Here is a 19,122-nt window from a genome sequence, read left to right on the forward strand (position 1 = left end):
CTCTGTGGTAATCAACAACTCATAAAAATAAGAAAAATCACCAATAAAAAAGAGCTAGAACAGAAGAAGTAGCTGACCTAGAGAAAATCATAAAAACCTCGATAAAGGAATCAACTACAGAAATAGAAATAGAGGAGAAGAAAGCGAAATTACCAGAGCACATCAAAGACCTCATAGCCCTGAAGAAAATATCAAGTTGGCGGAAAAATTATACTAGAGAGACTGAAGAAAATCATTTACGAAAAGGAAATAATCCCAGAAGAATAACACGGCTTCGTAAAGGGACATGAAAACGGAACCCAATAACTCGCCAGAATAATGAAAACAATCCTGAAAGAAAAACAAAGGGGATATAAAACAGCAGCAGTATTGATGGATATATCGAAAGCATTTGACAAAGCATGGTATCAAGGACTCATTTATAAAATGCTAAAAGCAGTCGTCAAACTTATAAAATCTTACCGGACAGGAAATTTTTTCACGTTAAAATCAACGAAGAAACATCCACACATCAGAGATGAAAAATATAGAAGCAGAAGTAACACAGGAATCCTTACTAAAACCCATACTTTATAATGTTTTTTCAAGCGACATACCAACAAATCAAAGAGGTCAATCAGGTCTCTACGCAGATGATGCAGTAGTCCTAGCCCCAGGAAAAACCGAAAACATCGCTACGAAAAAATTACAGACACACATTGACAAACTGACCAAATGGTACCTACAGGAAATGGAAAATAAAAATGAATGAAAGCAAAAGTCAAAACATAATGTAAAAACAAGAAACCTAATCCAAAGATGAAGATGAAAATTAATGACAAAGAAGTAGAATGGCAAAATAAAGTCAAATATCTAGAAATAACAATGAATAAAATCTTAAATTTGAATAAACACATACAGTCAGACTTAACAAAGCAAAAATTAGACTGACTATGACATACAGAAGTGAAATTTTAATAATTAATAAGAATCAATAATAATAATAACAACTCTTGGAGAAACCCTAGACGAAGAGTGGTATACAAGAAACGAAGAAGAGATCAGAGATATGACAGGAACCACAACAATCAAAGAACACATAACAGAACTGGCAAAAAAATCTACGAGAGAAGAGAAAGTGTAAACTATGACGAAAACGAAAAACGTAGATTCAAGAACAGTCTTCTCTGAACTTTCAGGGGGTATAAGTGAAATGAACATTGAGTGTTATCAACTGTAAGGCCTTGTTTATGTTTTCCGGTAACTTGTTCCGTAATCCTTTAAACGCCAAAAATATGAAAATTTTAGATTTCAAGGCTAGTTTATACTGTTCTTTGTTCAACTTCCATAAGCGAGTTACGGACCAGCATGTTCAATAGTTAAAATCTGTAATTTTTATATAATATTTTTCGACGGGCCAAAAACCGTTTAAGGGATTCGGGAATTAAGTTACCAGCCAGCATAAACAAGGCCTTAGTGTTGGTGTAAACTCGGCCTCCAATTTACAATTACAAAATGAAGCGTATTTCAATAACATTTGTTGCCAAAAGTCAACTTTCAACATAAGATACACTTTTCAACATATAATTACCAAAATATATTTTAATCTGACACTTTGGAGTTTGTTCGATGATATTTTAGCTTTTTACAATTTTGATGTGCTGTGTACTATACATATCCCCCTTTATAAAAGGCTAATTTTCAGTATAGGTACCTACCAGTGGCGGCCCGTCAGGGACGGCAGGGTCGGCAGTGCCGTAAAATAATGATGTATTAGAAATTCTCCAAACATTACATAGCTCTCAATAAATTTTATAAAAATATTAGGTATATGATATCTGATATCAATGGAATATGGAACTTTGAAATACGCTGTTTCAATTTAAATCCCTACTCGGTCCGTAGACAAAATGCGCTCATCTCCAATCGAGCTACGAAGAAAGCGCCTCAGATGCCTTCTCTAGCGACCGAGTGGCCGACCGTTCGTTCTGTTCATTCAGGTACGGCATGCCGAATCTGCATTGTAAACATATCGAAGGATCGCTAATATAAATGAGTCAAATTGCTTCAAACTTGAATAATTTTTGTTGGAATTTCATTCGGATAACAATTAAAATTAGATAAGCCTCTTATTTAATGTTTTTTCCGCCAATATTCGATAGTTTCAGTTTCACATAACAAATTACAAGAGATCGCTGTTATTTAAAACGAATTTTTATCGTATTTGTTAATTTTTATAAACGTGAGTGCTGAATATATAATACTAATGAAATTCCGACAATTTTTTAAGAACTTTTCAAAGAATAAAGACCATAATTATGATGAAAGTTGATATTGTTGGCTCAATACTTCGCACGGTGTAGGACATATAGGTCCGACAGGCAGCGACCCTGCCGACCCTAGAATGCCTCTCTTCGGTAACTCGAAGAATGATCGTTCGGGATATCTCGATTCTATCGTTTGCGCTCGAGGTGATGTTAATTTCTCGCAATTCTCAATTTCGTTAGAATGCACTTTTGTTTGTTTTTCCGATTTTATTTTATGGATAAGCATTTTTAGAGTATTTTTATTTGTTATATATAGTTTCGGTTCTTATTTTCATATTTGTTCCGAAATTATGTTTTTCAAGTGGTATGCAGGGCCAAAATATTTATTTCTCAATCATTTTTTATTTTCCGGATAGTCTTCAGAGATTATTGAAACAGAAACAAAAATTTTGGTGAAACTCCACTATGAAAAACTAACGCACCGAGTGCAGTACCCCATGGTGATGTGGAAAGCTGCATAATACATAGGTATAGAAAATATCTAAAAAAAATATATATATAGGTATATAAATCTATATGTATATATATCTGCCGACCCACGATAAATATGATCGAGCCGCCACTGATTCGTTTTCAATCAATTGTATCAATAGAAATGCTTATGGATTTTTTATAGATTTTTAAGATCAGATAGGTACTCAAGTCAGAATTTAAGTTTCGAGTATTTAGATCAAGTTGAATTTTTGGGAAAATTATTCCTTCAGTGCTCGTTATTGTTATTCCATCCATACATATATCCGACCACGATAAATATGCTCGAGCCGCCACTGGTACCTACTCCACATGCTCCAAGATATATCTCATTCTATTAATCCAATACGATTGAGTAAATCCAAAATCCATTGGATAACTGGATAAGTACAAATTTCTTACACTTATGGCTTATTTCATATAGTAGCATTATTTTTATATACTTTAGCAATAACCAATCCTCCACTGTTTATTCCACAATAAATAAATAACAAACAGCAAATGAAAATGAAAATATACAAGCAAAATATTGCCATAATGGCTAATTCATGGCGTCATTCAGAAGACGAACGACTAGATGACAATGATTTTGTGGTTTTCCTGGAAAATTTCTTCTCAGAGGATTTCGAATTACTCTTTTTCACTGGTGTATTAGGTAGAGAAAGTTCTGTTTCACTTTCTTCAGAAAGGGTCATTTGATTCTTCAATTTTTTTCTTTCCTTCGAATCAGATGCTTTCGATCGAGATGAGTGCTTCTCAGAAATACTCTTGAAATCAGGCTGTTGCTTTACAGAATATTTCTGTCGATGATGATTCGAACTATGTGAACTCCCTGTAGAATATCCAGTGTCCTTACGGTTACTTTTCGTCTTCCTAGAAATTGAGTGTCTTTTTGAATATAATACCCAACTTCATAAATTGATAAATTGATGTTTACACAGGCTAGACCAATATAGAGTCCTAACTACATACGTATAGAGTCCTAACATTTGTTGATACTAGGTAAGTAACTTGTATAAAAAACAATTCGCGTTCAACTAATAATCAATATACATACATTGATTATTATTAGATAATAATTACCTACTATTAGATACTCACCTCTTTCTTTCAATTCCTCTTTTTTCCAAATCATCACTATCTCCAGATTCTTCTTCTTGTTTTTTTGCCCTCGATGTGCGTTTCTTTTTCAGGTCATACATATCTCCCCTAGATATAATAGAAATATTAGACAGTTCCATTCGTTCCTTCTTCAACATCTTCTTTCTGTGTTCACTATGTACCACATATAGCCTGTATAGTTGAAGCAAAATTACCAAGGTGTTTTTACATGTGAAAAAGACGTTCATATAAGAGATAATCTTGAAATGGGTAATCAAAAGCAGTCTGAAAACCAGAAAAGGTGCATCTTGAAGAGTAATATTGATCGCTATTCCCCACACGTCAATGGTACAACAATTATTGGATCTGCAAGAAGATAAATAATGAAATTTAAAGAAAACCACATTTTATGAAGCAGAGTATCTTGAAATTGAATTATAAATTATATCAGTAGGAATAACCAACTTACTCTTTGAAAGAATTTCCTGCAGTGGTAAGCCGAGATTTTCGGGATTTTGTTGCAGTTAAAACCACAGTGAATTGCATCAAGCTCCAGGACCTGCAATTTAGAAAATCTGAAGCTGAATAGAATAAGGTAAAACAAAAGCAGGAATAAGCAAAAAAAAATTTTATGTAAAACGTTTTTTTGAAAATGAGGACAATAATGATGTCGAGAATGCGCTGAAAATGCTTGATCTATATCAATTAAAACTATAGCCCGAAAATCCATTACATTCGATTCAAATCGTTCAGGGGATTATAAAACTGAAAATTATAGTTTTTTAAGGATTTTCAATCTAGCCGAATTTGAAAAACTGGTATAGGAAAATATTGATATAATTTTGATCTTCTAAAACTCTTTAGGGTTTTCACTCCCAGTCTCTGAAACAAAATCAATAAGAAAAATTGAAATAATTTTTCAGTAAAATAATGTTTTGAACGTTTTTCTAATACTCGATAACCTATATACAGGCTGGGCTTTTTAAAACGAAACAGACGAGACAACCACCCTAATTGTTGAAGAAAGTTATTACCAATATTAATTATTTCGTTGTCTGATGTTAACAATTAACGGTTACCATCGTAACCACAGAATGAATTAGTCAAATAATTGATGATTTCACATAGCATGGTTAGCAGAATGACTGGTACTGTACGAAATTCAAAATTAAATATCTCGAAAACGAATGCAATAAATGAGAAAAAAATCACTACGCTGAATTCAGGATTTAAAGGCCTTTCAAATGAGGTATCACTCACCCTATCTTTCCTATTCAAAATTTAGGGGTTGTTGTTCGGACACTAAGGGTTGAAGCGATATAGTTGTGAATTTGACCTCAAAAGTTGTCCCCCTCGAAACAAAAATCGACGTGTCCGAGCATTTTTTCGAAATAAATTTATTCCGCCCGTTATCTCGTCTGTTTCGTTTTAAAAAGCTCACCCTGTATGTGTCATCTAGTGACTAGATTAAAAAACCATTTTCCGCCGACCTCTTACGGGGAGTAGTACATACGGTTCGGGATCAAGACGATCGACATTAGTTACTTTACGGATGCTACCCCATATACGGAAATGTGACACATCTTTGAGCAATAGCCTGAATTACGAACTGATACAGTTGAAAAATAAAAATTGCAACGCGAGTGGTAATATTAGGAATATTGATTAATTTTCCTGAATTTCAGCGTAATTTTGGTATATGAAAAATTTTCATAGTGATCACTATGAAAATTTTTGCAATATACAGGGTGTCTACTTTTAAAGTGGCCAAACTTCAAGGGGGATCAGATGAGTGATTTGCAACAAAAAATGTCATGGTCGAAATGTTGACGGTTATTCTTCAATTCAACATTTCTTGATTCTTGTAATCAACTCGTTTATCAGGCGATTAATGGTCTCGAACATTAAAATATCTCAATCATTAATCGCTGTCATCAATATCAATATTGATTAAATTAATATTTTTAGGCAATTTTTTATTTCTATTATATGATCCCCACGAAATTTTGCACAAATCATCACAATGGTACCCTTCAACTACCTTCAGTTTCAATTAAATTGGAAAGGCAGTTTTTCACAACTGGGGAAAGAATAATGCCTAACTCCAAGACCCAATCCTTCGAGGACATTTTTGACTCAAACAATTACACACACTTTGGCAATATAATAATGCATTTTTTCCTAGGATCAAGCATGCAAAAAATTCACCATCACAATAAGAGTAGATACCAATGTTAATAAGTAATTAGCATGATATAATTGTTCGCAATCTCAATAGGTAAAATATTGAAGCTTTTTTTCTCCATGATTATACATGAATGAATCTGTATATCATTGGAAATGGTCAACAAAATGAAATTTCAAAACATATAGAAAATTTCTTACCAAATTCCTAAAGTAAGTAACACCAGTATTGGCTCGGAAGCTATCTTGTCGTCTTTGAAAGAGTCGAAAAATTCAATTATGTCTGCTGCTGTGCCTGCAACATCAAATCTTCTATGCAAGTTCAATGATTAATTTATCAATATTCTCAATTCATAATAACAGAATAGAATTCCTATTCTATTTAACTTCTGTTGAATTAATATTTTATCTAAGAGTTTAAAGTATAAGAGATTGCGGATCTCCATTCAATATTATACATATGCAGAACCCATTTTGAAAGATCTACTAGACAAAAAAAAAGTTTCGAATTAAATTTTTTTGTCTTCAGGGTGACATCGAATGAAGACATTTAATAGGACCTTGGAGTTTGATTTTTTCATAAAATGAATCGTTATGGAGATTTGTGTTTAGTGTTTTATGCTAATAATGGTTAGATGATGAAAATCTTCATAGATAAACACCACTGAGCATATGTAAAGAAATGAGTATTCGATGACATATGAATAACAAATCTAAAATAAATTTAATTGAAAGATGCACAGAGAGATTGAACTAATAGCACATTTTCACCCAATTAAATGTTCAAAAGATTACCCATGATTAGCAATGAACAGTTCTATCGTAGATTCAAAGGTTCGGACTTTTGATGAGAAGACATGCTTTGATGAAAAAAATTGTCTAAAATTACACACAATCCAAAATTTACAATTATGTACCAATACATCTGTTTGCAGTGGTAACAATTTCAAAATTCGGCATGAGATTTTATTATCGCAGAGTCAATTCATGTGTGCGGTAGTAAAAAAATCAGAAAACAAACAATGTAGTTTTTATTTTTGTGAATATATTCACACATTTTTCACACGCAATTCAGAAACAAATTATTCTATGAGAAAAAACTTTTCAGTGGGTACTTTATCCTGACCATCTTGAACATGAGTTTACATGGGCGCCCGCAGAAACCCGCAGAAATTTTTCTCAGGGGGGGCAAAATATCATCTACGATTAGTTTTACTGAAAGAAAAATTTCTCTAACGGTGTCTATCAGAATCTCAGGGGGGGCCGTGGCCCCCCCTGGCCCCCCCCTGCGGGCGCCCATGTGAGTTTATATATCTCCAGAGAAATTCATTTTATGGAAAAATCCAGGGAGAAAATGTTTACAGTTTTTCACGAAAAGAAGAAAAATTTTCCCTATTCAAATAATCTACTTCACCTTGAAATCAAACTCTTTATAAGGTCGAATTAAATCTGCATAATAAATAATAATAATAGGTTGAAGACTAAGAATTTTTCATTTGGACAATTTTTTGATTCAGGCTCTTCACAAGGAGTTATTTCAGTGAATCTTATAAAATGGGTCACCCTGTATAATTATATATAAGATTTACGACCATTATAGTTGGCTGATTGAATGGAACGGATATCAATTCGAATCAAGATCTCACCAATATAAACTAATAGCAATTGACTGAGCTGATCTCTCGTAAGATCTCCTTTTGGTAGCATCCACCTTCCTATTATCAAAATGAGCATCAAAAATTGTTCAATCAAGGTTATCCAAGTTTCAGTACTCAAAGCCAATTCAGGAAGTTTGATCTGCACCTATAAATGTTTAAAAATTTTTTATTTGGAATGGTAAATTCTGATTCGAATACATAATATAGGAGTTATAGGACGATATTGAAGGTTCTTTGTGTCAGTGCGAAAAACTGGATTTTGTGACTTAGTCATTGATAAAAATTGAAAATTTAACGTTGTATACTATATGATTATCCCTACTTATCAACTACTGCAAAGCTATCGATCATGGAAAATTATAACGGAAAACCCGTTTTTCAAAAAAAAAAATAATTCTGTAGATTCTGAAAACTCAAAAAAGTCAGATATTCGAACTATACAAACACTACAATTTTACTCATAAAGGGTGAGTAGGTATTTTATCAGCAGATTATTGAAGTCAAAATAAACATTTTTTTTCTACACTATTTTTGCCGATTCGGCCCGTATGAAAGATATAACCATTTTAAGTTTTCATAATGAGCTTTACCACCCCTGGAAAAACTAAATTACCTTCAGAATAACTACAGCTAAATCTGTAACACTACACATCTGTGGATCTTTTAAACAGAGTTGTATTCAGCCAAAGTATCCAATTTTTCAAATTTCACAGATACTTTTTGATTTTTGAACACTAAATTACTCGAATAAGGGCGCATTGTATGAGCAAATATGAAGAATACTTTTATTTTACAAAACTTTCAAATAGCTTAATTTCAAGAGTTGGTTCTCTGAATTTTTGGTATGTAATGATCATAATGAGAAAACTGAAAGACGTGGGTGATATCTTGTGTTAATTCGATGAAAGATTCATCCAATAAATGGAAAAACTATAAGTATTCCGAAATTCATTTCATTCGATAAAACCCTTTGTGATATAGAATTGAAAATAACAAAAAGATGTTTCATGCATGATGCATGTAAAGAGACGCAATAAAAAAGTTTTTGGACAAACGATCAAAATCAAAATTAACTTTGATTAACTCTCCCAAAATGAAAGATTTTATTATACAAGGAATCATCGCTGTCTGTTTCTGACCATCCTACGAAAGCGCTGAAGGGACACACAAAAAAAAATATTAAAAATGTATAATTCCGACTTGCTAAGTCAGAATTCTGAGTTACAAGTCGGAATTCTAAGATACAAGTCGGAATTCTGAGATACAAGTCGGAATTCCGACTTGCAAGTCGGAATTCTGAGATACAATAAGTCAGAATTCTGAGATGCAAGACAGTAGTGGGGCTAGAATTGGTCGAATGACATTTGCTTTGTTGCATTCGATTGTTGCCGAATCATGTGAGCAAAATGCCCTCTGTAGAGCAGATTTGTCTCATTTAAGGCATGTATAGGCACATTTGGACCCTTAACCTACGCCTATCCTATCTCTTTTCTTTCAAAAGTTTTAACGGACGTTATTGATTCTGACAAGCTCACAGAGCTTCTGAGTGGTACGTCGTTACCTACGGGGAATCAGGATAATATGATAATATAATATTATTATATATAATATGATAATAATAATGATAATATGATAATATAATATTATTAATAATATATATCTGTAGTATCCATATATGCTCGTAGGGTGACAATAAGTCGATCTCTTCTTCGTGTTTTGACACGATTTCCGAACGCCTCTCGCGAGAGTCGCGAGCACTTTATAGGGATTACTAAGGACTAACGGCCAATTTAATAATCAAACTTAAAGCCCCTTCAATTTTGAAGCTTTTCTTCAACCCTAACGAAACTGACACTAAACGAAGCTTAAAATGACTTTGAACTTGATTATGAAACTGGATGTAGGAATTTCGATAAAGTGCTCGAATCACTAAGCACTAAGGTTTTGAAAAGTTCCCAGGAGCATAATTCTCGGGACTCGGGAGTACAAAAATACTCCAAGTGCTTTCACAAGCACTGAGCACGAAGCTTTGGGACAGCTCAGCTATGGTGCAACCGAGGAGAAAAATAGAATATCATTTCATTCATCCAAAATTCCTCCAAGAAGCCAAAAACACATTCACGGATCAAATGCAAAAAAACAAAAGTCATCAGACCTATTTTAGCCGGCTTGCAAGTCGGAATTCCGACTTGTATCTCAGAATTCCGACTTGTATCTCATAATTCCGACTTGTAACTCAGAATTCTGACTTAGCAAGTCGAAATTATACATTTGGATTATTTTTTTTGTGTGGCCCTTCAGCGCTTTCGTATCATCCTGCCTTGCATATCAAAATTCCGACTTACAAGTCAGAATTCCGATTTGTATCTCAGAATTCCGACTTGTATCTCAGAATTCTGACTTATATCTCAGAATTCCAACTTGTATCTCAGAATTCCGACTTGTATCTCAGAATTCCGACTTGTATCTCAGATTTCCGACTTGTATCTCAGAATCCCGACTTGCATGTCGGAATTCTGACTTGTATCTCAGAATTCCGTCTTGCAAGTCAGAATTCTGACATGTATCTCAGAATTCGGACTTGCAAGTCGAAATTGTACATTTGGAAGTTTTTTTTTGTGTGGCACTTCAGCGCTTTCGTACCATCCTCATTACCACGACAAAAATTTTATGGAATTATTAGCGAAGCATTTTGTCACCTTCAGCCCAAGTTCTGCCCCTCCAAACTAATAAAAAAAAGTGTTCTTACCCCTATAAGATTATTCAGTTCTTTGAAGTTATCACCAGCGGAGGCAGTTAAGTTGAAAGTTTCCTCTTTTATTCTGAGTCGACGATCAACCTTGTCCAATTCTAGGAGCCATATTGCTGGTACAATACTAGCCAAATAAAGAAATACGGAAGGACAAAACCTGTTGAACAAAAGAAATATTCTACTAATAGATTCCCTGAATTATATTGGGTTTTATTGATTATATTCTAATCAAAGTTCGGAAATACATGTAAAATAGTAGGTTCGGAGTCAAATTGGTGAGAGAAAAAATGTTGCTTTTGACTTAAAGAATATGTTAAAATGTAAGATATGTAGGTCACGGTTGGGACTCTACAGTCACAGGAGAGCACACAGTCGCAATTAGCCCTGAAAAATTATAAGTCTGTTCGCACCTTTTTTTTTTTCCTTTCTTTTTCTTTTCTTTTTGTTTTTTTCCCTTTTTTCGTCTTTTTGTAGATTCATTCCCGGCAACGGGATACAGCAATGATGATGATGATGATGTTAAAATATTAGTACGAGTCAAAGACTCGTAGAAATTCTGTATAATATAATTTACACATTGGTTTATTTCTATTTATTTTCATGCTGTTTCTGTTTTGCATCTGAACATAAGCAAGAAATTAAGTATATGCATTGTTTATCACTGGACTTCATTTCAGGATATTTGGGAAACGCCTGAGGTTTAAAAACTTTGATATAGTTCCAATAGTTGTTTCTATTCAGAGTAAAAGGCGCGCGACGGCTCAGTCTTCCGATAAATATTGATCTGTGAGACAAAAATTCCAATACCAAATTATATCATCGATAACAATCATCAAACCAGTGCTGCATATGCACTGTTTTTTCAGAGCACCGGATGTAATTTTCCTCGTTTCACATATTTCTTTTGTAACTCATCTTTTTGAATCAAAATTTGCGGGATCTGCAAAAAGCAGAAAATTTCATTCATTAATGACCTAGATATATCCCCTAGCGGAAATCAAACTGGGCTATAACTTATAATCTCGTCGAGAGTCGGGAAAGTGACAATACATTTGGATATTGCAGGAAATGATATCGCAGATATGGAAGCAGCCACTTTGAGGGCAATTTGTCTTTGCACTGTCATAATACTCCCCATTACCTTACCAGCGCTTCTCCCCAATGAAATGTCGGTGGAAATGGTGAACGTTTTTCGGACATTTCACACCGCAAATTAAATTGACTTGATATTTGCAGCTTGTTAGGGAATATACCTTGATCGTCAACCTCCACAAAATCTCTTTATGAGGGATATGCCTAAATTTTTATGAAAATTAAAGCAATAACTTTCAACATTGTACAGAACCGTCAAGGCGTCAAGAACTATACAACCTATTATATTTTTAGTCTCATTTATGGTCTGAAAATTATAGTGGTCAAGTTTTCATTTTGATTCACGTTGTAATAACTGAGGTGAAGTAATGACGTATATTAACACAGGCCCTATATGTATAGTTTTCTGTTCTTTATTTCTTAAATTTCTAATGAAAAAAAAACATACGTTGGAATTATCGCCAACACATACGTTAACATAATACCAAGGATAACAAGACTTTTACAGACGTTTTGCCAGTCAGTACCTAAAAAAGAATGAATTATACAGGGTGTTTTCAAAGGTGAGGTTTTTTCTTGACAGAAGGTAGAACTCATCAAAATAAGTCATTTAACCAAAAATTGTATATACACTGCGCAAAAAAATTAACGCACATTATGGAAATCTCAAATTTATTCTACAACTGAAGGTGTTCTCAATGATAATTATTTTTATCAGAATTATGCATGCATATGTTATCCACTTTTAACGGTTTTCTTCAATACAGATGTTTTTTCCAAGCAGGAATCAATCGATCGCTATGCAACGCGAAACACGCAATTTGACCCAAGAGGAATGTGCACAAGCGGTAGTTTTGCGAGAAGAAGGGTGGACATACACAAGAATTGCAGAAAGGTTTGGAGTTTCCCATACAAGTGTGTCCAGAATGTTGCAGCGATTCAGGTAGACAGGTATGAATGTCCGAAGACCAGGGCAGGGTAGACCACGGGTAACAACTGCCATTCAAGAACGTTACTTGAGAGTTTCTTCGTTGGGACAACGGTTTGCAACCGCTCGCCTCCTTCAAATTCAGCTTGAGCAAACTCATGAGGTGCAAATTAGCACTCAGACAATAAGAAATCGCCTCAGAGAATATGATTTAAGGCCACGTGTCGCGGCAAGAGGCCCAGCTCTTACCCCAGCCCATCGAAGGGCGCGTTTGGATTTTGAGAGAGAGCATATCCATTGGGAAGAGGCCGATTGGGAAAGAGTTCTCTCCACAGATGAGTCTAGATTCTGCCTCTACCATTGTGATCGACGTTCCCTTGTATACAGACTTCCACATGAAAGATATGCTCAGTGCAATTTCCTGAATACTACTGGTTTCGGGGGAGGATCGATTATGGTATGGGGTGGAATATCTTTGACTGCTCGCACAGACCTAGTGGTCGTTGATAATGGAGCTATGAATGCTGATAAGTATATAAGGAACATTCTTGAAGAGCATGTAGTGCCATTTGCCCCATACATTGGTGAAAATTTCATTTTAATGGACGATAATGCCAGACCCCATCGTGCGCGCATCGTTCAGGAGTACCTTGAAGAGGTTGAAGTCTCTCGAATGGAATGGCCAGCAAGAAGTCCAGATCTCAATCCGATTGAGCAGGTTTGAGACAACCTCAATAGAAGGCTGAGAAGTTCAGAAAATCATCCAGCTACTCTTAATGACTTAGGAATCCAACTCGGAGAAATCTGGGAAGGATAAGATCAGAACATTTTAAGATCACTCATTTTGAGTATAAACCGTCGTTGCCGAGCTGTAATTAACGCAAGGGGTGGAAATACCAAGTATTAAATCACTTATCAGCATTTCAGTATTTTGAAAATTGTTCATTTTCCTTCTTTTACATAAGATTCGGTGAAATCCTGAATTTTTCTTTCATTTAATGTGTCTTGTTTCGTTCAAAACCTTCCCGAGAGAACATAAAAAATAAGTTATAAAATCAATGTAGAGTTAACTTTCATTAAAATTGAGATTTTCAGAATGTGCGTTAATTTTTTTGCGCAGTGTATAAAATATTCAAGATGGCTGAGATACAACCCCTAGAAGTTCGACAAAATTTCATTGAATTTCAAGTACGGGACTGTGGAAGTTGACTCCGGCATCGTAAAATTGAAAAAAAAATTAACATATGGCTGGAAAATTAATGGTTCGGTACCAAGTTCATCGGATTAGATGCATCAGGTCACTTTTGAGAGAATCATAATCGTTGTATCGTGCAAATTAGGGTGAACAAAAATGTAGAAAATCAAGGCAGTTTCTTGAAAGTGCTTCTGTTAGTTATGTTGAAAAAGTGCTATGATGTTTCCCCATTTCATCCCATTTTTACGACGATTTTTGGAATGTTCGAACAAGAAGTTTGTGATGCCCATTGTGAAAAATTTCGTGAATAATTTAGACGAATGTTATTGTGAGATTTTGAAGTATTATTCTATTTTTTACACCTGAGTCCTAAGTCTCTTCGGTCAGTTGGTATCGAAATGAGCCATAAAATCGTGTAAGTTACTTAAAAATAATGAGAACAATTCGGCAATCCTAAGTTTCCATTTTCATAACAAAGTAAATATCGAACATGCCATCATGCCAATATCCTAAACCACATGATCGAATCGATAAGTTTCTTCTGTTGCTTTGCGATAATTCAGATAACAAACGGTCTAGAGTCGTATTATGATCTATTTAAATAATCATTTTCAAGTTTTTTTTCAACTTTGTCATTTTGAAAGTTTTGTATAGGTGATTTTTGGTGAAACGCTTCATTTTGACCGGTTCTACCTTCTAATCAGTACACCCCGAATGCCCCGAACATCTATTTGAAACTTGGGCAAGATCGGATAATTAGTAGGTACTACCATTGAGTATGGTTTTAATCATAGGTTTATTAGTCTATGGTTTTAATACTCAATGGTACTACCTAGGTACTTGTGTGCCAGCTATTTTGCTATTTATATCAGAAAAGTTTTTGTGTTTCAGCCCATTTCAAAATGAATGATACTGTTGAGCAAGGAGTATGTTTGAAATTTCGTGATGTTCCTCTTAAATTGTTTAATGTTTAATGTTTCCATATGAGAAAAAACGACAAGGCTATTTCTAACTGAAATATTTTTCCGTTTCGATTCGGCGTTTGATTAACTTTTCAACCTTGCTTGAAATTTCGAAATTAATGTTTTTTATGCGAAAAAAAAAATACACGACAGGTCGGAGGCCCAGAATTAATCGAAAAATAAACATTAAAAATTTCAAATGAATACCTACTGCACAGTTGATACTTTAAGCCCAATAGGTATTGGCTCAAAGGGTGTGTGCCAAAACTTATTTCAGCATCTTTTCCTTTTTTTTAATGGTTAGCAATTGCTAAGCACCAAGTAGTAGTTAGAACAAACAATCCGCCCCCAAAGGACTAGAGAGCTGGGATTTGGACCACGACTTGATCACCTTTTAGTTAAGTTATCATTTCTGACCCTAAATATCATATTGCTCTAAAATTATGAGTTTCGTGTTTTATGACTGATTTTAAAAAATGTGAGGCATAAAGGAGAGGAGGGGCAGCCAGCTCCCACAAGAGGGGCCATTGCATGAGCAGTAAGCAAATACATTGAAAATTCAGGAAATCTTGGAAAAGAACACCCTCTGCTACGACTCAAACCTCCAGGTGAGAAGAAGAAGCTTAATAACGTGCGTTCAAAAAAATTCGTCCTCAAGTAGGCTATAAAATTTTGAACGCTGACAAAAACGGTGGCAAAACGTAAGTCTTTTCTTGAATTACTTCATCTTTCCAAAATGTAAACAATGATGACATTAACCTATATATCGTAATTTTGTATGGAAAGGCACTTTTTAGAAAAAGTTACCTGTAAATTCCACCCAACGTGCGAAAAGCATTTCTTTCATTGAGATGACAAGAATCAAAACAATCTGAGGCTGTTAGAAAAATTCTTCGTAAAAATTTTATCCGTCCACTATTTTCATACATAAGAGGTATGAATCTTGAATTGATCGTGGTATTATGTTTTTTTTGTAAAAAGGTTCTAGCTACTTCAGTCATATGAATAAATCACAGTAAGAATCTTTATATTTTTATTAATTCTCCATAAATATTAATAATCAATTCAATTGAATTGATTCAGTCATTATCTTACTGAAAATCCATGACTAAACTAAAAGAACTGAATTACATGAAAATAGCTATTGGACAATTTATCAAAATTCAATTCAGCTATAAGAAGGCATGATGCTTCCTCTTTCATAACGTTCTACTGTTAAAGTTCCATAAAAGAAAATATAGGTCCCACTGTCCCACATTTTGCCTTTGACTGATGCATACCGAACATTTTTTTTTGGATGCTACAAGGATAATCAATCAATCTTTTCAATTTTCTGATAACATGTCGATCTTTTTAAAAACAAACTGGTGTCTTTCATTCAAAATCGTGTGGCATAAAATATGCCAACAGATATACTCGTACTCCAGCCACTTGAGATGAAACCCGAACAAGAGGTTCGTGGAGCTTCTGATGTCTTCTGTCATCATATTTTCATAATTTCTAAATAACTCTGAGGTTTTCTTCTTTGGTTGACCACTACTTTTTTTTGCTTGGACATACCTGTTCCGTCAACGCATCGCAAAACAATACTTTCGAAAGATTGATTCTTTCAGCAACATTGGGATTTACAGTGGGAATGTCGCTGGAAAATTCTATTCCTTCTATTTTCCCCCCAATTTTGAAGTAGGATTCAATAGTAAAAGCTTTGCACACGTCCGTAAAAACCATCTTTATAATTTGCTGATAATTTTAATTCAACAACGATCCAAAATGCTAAATTGACAGTTCATCTGGAAAATTGTATAACACCACTCTAATCTTTGGTATAGCACAAGCTAAGAATTGCTTTTAGACACGAAATATCGACGTTCAAAATTCCATAGCCCACTTGACGACGAATTTTTTTGAACGCACGTACGTTACTTTTGATATCCAGGATATCTGGGATAAGTGAATGTTCCTCTGGAGCGGAGTGGGAAAGGTACCACTCATAAGTCGATTATTATAAATATCAATAAAATGAAAAAAAATTGTGATTAAATAATGTGATCTCCGAACAAGCAAACTGTTGTCATGAAAACACATATTTCTCGAGCACAATATTTTTCTACAATCAGTATATACTTGTAAAGGAAATGAATTAATGCAGGAGGCAATATACAGAGAATGAGCAATATATCTATCTATCATGGCTAACACCAGCACAAAACATGGTGAAATGCTATGCATTCCTTGGCACAGAACATTCAACTATCAGTCCACTTCAATTTATCAGTTGCATAATCATCTCTCATGTTCAGGAAGTTCCATGACAATGAATTCAAGAATGGCATAAATAGAATTATTATCAAAATGTTATTACACAACATAATCTAATTTTTTTAGCGACTGCGACATAAAAAAATTCAAATGACCTTATTTACAGATATACTTACCCCTGTACTAATAGTAGAAAAGATTCGAGCTTTTTTGACCTTATTTTTATTTCTGTACCTGTTGTTCTTTCTGTTTTCTGTAAAAGGTTATTTTCACCTTTTTCGACTCACATTAATTTCTTCATTATATGATACTTCAGGGTCTTTATAAATCATTAAATCATCGTAGTGGGAGTCAATTTTGAAATTTTATGATATTTAGTTCGAAACGTCTTACTAGAGAGCAGCACAGTGTAATTCAAAACCAAGTGCGATGTTAAAATAATTTATATTGACTGTATTTCTTTATCAACTATTTGTCCTATAATGTGGCTTCCCTAAAGGGTCCATGATTATCATTATTATTATGAATTTTAAAGGATGATCATTAAGAAGATAACTCTCAAAAATATAAGTAATTATTTAGAAATTATTGGAGCTTAACTTATGGAACATAACAACAAAACCTTATTTTTGAACATAATACTTTCACTCAGTTTTTTAGTAACAACAAGTATCTTGATAGGTATATAAAAAAGACCGCGGCGTCGAAGTTGTTGCAGGTCCTAAATTTATTTTGTAATCTTATTATATTGAAGAGTAAAATTAAAGTAGCTGTTTCAAGGAGAGACTTGGAAACAATATATAAAATCTGCAGCTTTTATTTAAATTGAAAGAAAAGAGTTTTTAATGAAAGCAAGCATTATTAAAAATATTTATCCGCTCACCATTTCCATTCCTGATTTTCCTTGATCGTTAATGTAAATATTCCTTCGAAAAATAATAAAAGTATTGGTGAGCTGAGGTACCAGTAAAAGGGATTTTTCTTGAATATTGTCACTTGCCAAATTCCTATTAAACTATGTACTGAGAACACTAAACGAGTAATAATAGCTTTAACTGTTGCCAGAAGTTTCGCCATCCTACAGTATATATAAAGTTATAGGAGACTGAAGAGATATTCAACCCTTGTCTACTCTTACCTCACATACTTCAAGCAAATACGCTGCGCAGAGAAATTCGAATTTCCAGAGTGAAATGAAGATTTCTTTTTGTCACATTGTATGAACTTGAAGAAGTCATAATGAAATCCGTTTTTCTCCGGTGACCGTACAGGATGAGCCTCAAAAACGAAACAGACGAGATAACAGAGAGAATTTTTTTTTTTGGAGAAAATGCTCTGACATCATCGATTTTTGATTCAAGCGGAACAACTTTTAAGATTGAATTCAAGACCATTTCGATTCAACGTTTAGTGTTAGCATCAAATACTAAATTTTGGAGAGGAAATCTGGTGTGTTACCTCATTTGAAAGGCCTTTGTATTCTGTGTACAGCATATTGAATTTTTTTTCATTAAAAATATTTGTTTTCGAAATATTTATTCAAATTTAAATTTTATACATAATTTCCCATTTCGTCAATCATATTCTCATCAATTTATTCTATGGTTTCGATGATAATCGTTAACTGCCATACGACAGTAATCATAGATAAAGTAAAATTTCAAAATATTACAGTTTGTTGCTTTTAATTAAAAGTAAAATAGTTTCTTCCTTGGCGGACAATTGAAATAATTTCTTTATTTTTCAAAAATAACTAGTAGAGAGCAGCTTTATCGTCATGTCAAAATTCCCTATATGTATAATATTTATATACAGAATACGTGAGTGAAAATTCTATTGATTTACACATGCTCAAAGGGAAAACCAACGTTGTTCGAAATTTAAATGTGAATATTTCGAAAACGAATGGATTAGATAACAAAAAATTAAATATGCTGAACTCAAGGTTCAAAAGCCTCCCAAATAATTTATTACATATCCCATCTTTCCTATTCAAAGTTTAGTGGTTGAAGCGATACAGTTTTGAATTTGAAGGTATCGCCATTGAATCAAAAATCGTCCTGTCGGAGAATTTTTTTGAAATGAGTTAATTCCGTCTGTAATCTCCTTTGTTTCGTTCGTCAAAAGCCCACCCTATATACTTAATTTTAATAAACTAGTTACATATTCTAATTTTTAACAACATCCTACCTCGAATTATAGTTGTTTGCACAT

At 33.8% G+C, this 19,122-nt stretch overlaps 1 protein-coding gene across 1 annotated transcript; it reads right to left on the reverse strand.

The window, feature by feature from the left end:
* Positions 1-3,191: 3,191 nt before the first annotated feature.
* On the reverse strand, positions 3,192-17,985 carry LOC123312093 (transmembrane protein 26). The gene is made up of 7 exons (XM_044896323.1): positions 17,792-17,985; positions 10,470-10,629; positions 7,709-7,865; positions 6,264-6,357; positions 4,348-4,437; positions 3,879-4,244; positions 3,192-3,650 (listed from the first exon to the last, which is right to left on the reverse strand). Exons 1-7 carry the CDS (start codon positions 17,983-17,985, stop codon positions 3,332-3,334), a joined length of 1,380 nt encoding a protein of 459 aa, XP_044752258.1. The 3' UTR covers positions 3,192-3,331.
* Between the last annotated feature and the right edge of the window lie 1,137 nt (positions 17,986-19,122).

The sequence above is a fragment of the Coccinella septempunctata genome, chromosome 4 (assembly GCF_907165205.1).
Source record: "Coccinella septempunctata chromosome 4, icCocSept1.1, whole genome shotgun sequence".
Classification (NCBI taxonomy): domain Eukaryota; kingdom Metazoa; phylum Arthropoda; class Insecta; order Coleoptera; family Coccinellidae; genus Coccinella; species Coccinella septempunctata.

Excerpts from the sequence above, each read along its gene's own strand:
- LOC123312093 (XM_044896323.1), bottom strand. The coding sequence starts at position 17,985 with ATGGCGAAACTTCTGGCAACAGTTAAAGCTATTATTACTCGTTTAGTG. Across the intron at positions 10,630-17,791 it reads GAAAATCAGGAATGGAAATG|GTTTTGTCCTTCCGTATTTC; the intron begins GTGAGCGGATAA and ends TTTGTTCAACAG. Across the intron at positions 7,866-10,469 it reads AACTGAATAATCTTATAGGG|GTGCAGATCAAACTTCCTGA; the intron begins GTAAGAACACTT and ends AAACATTTATAG.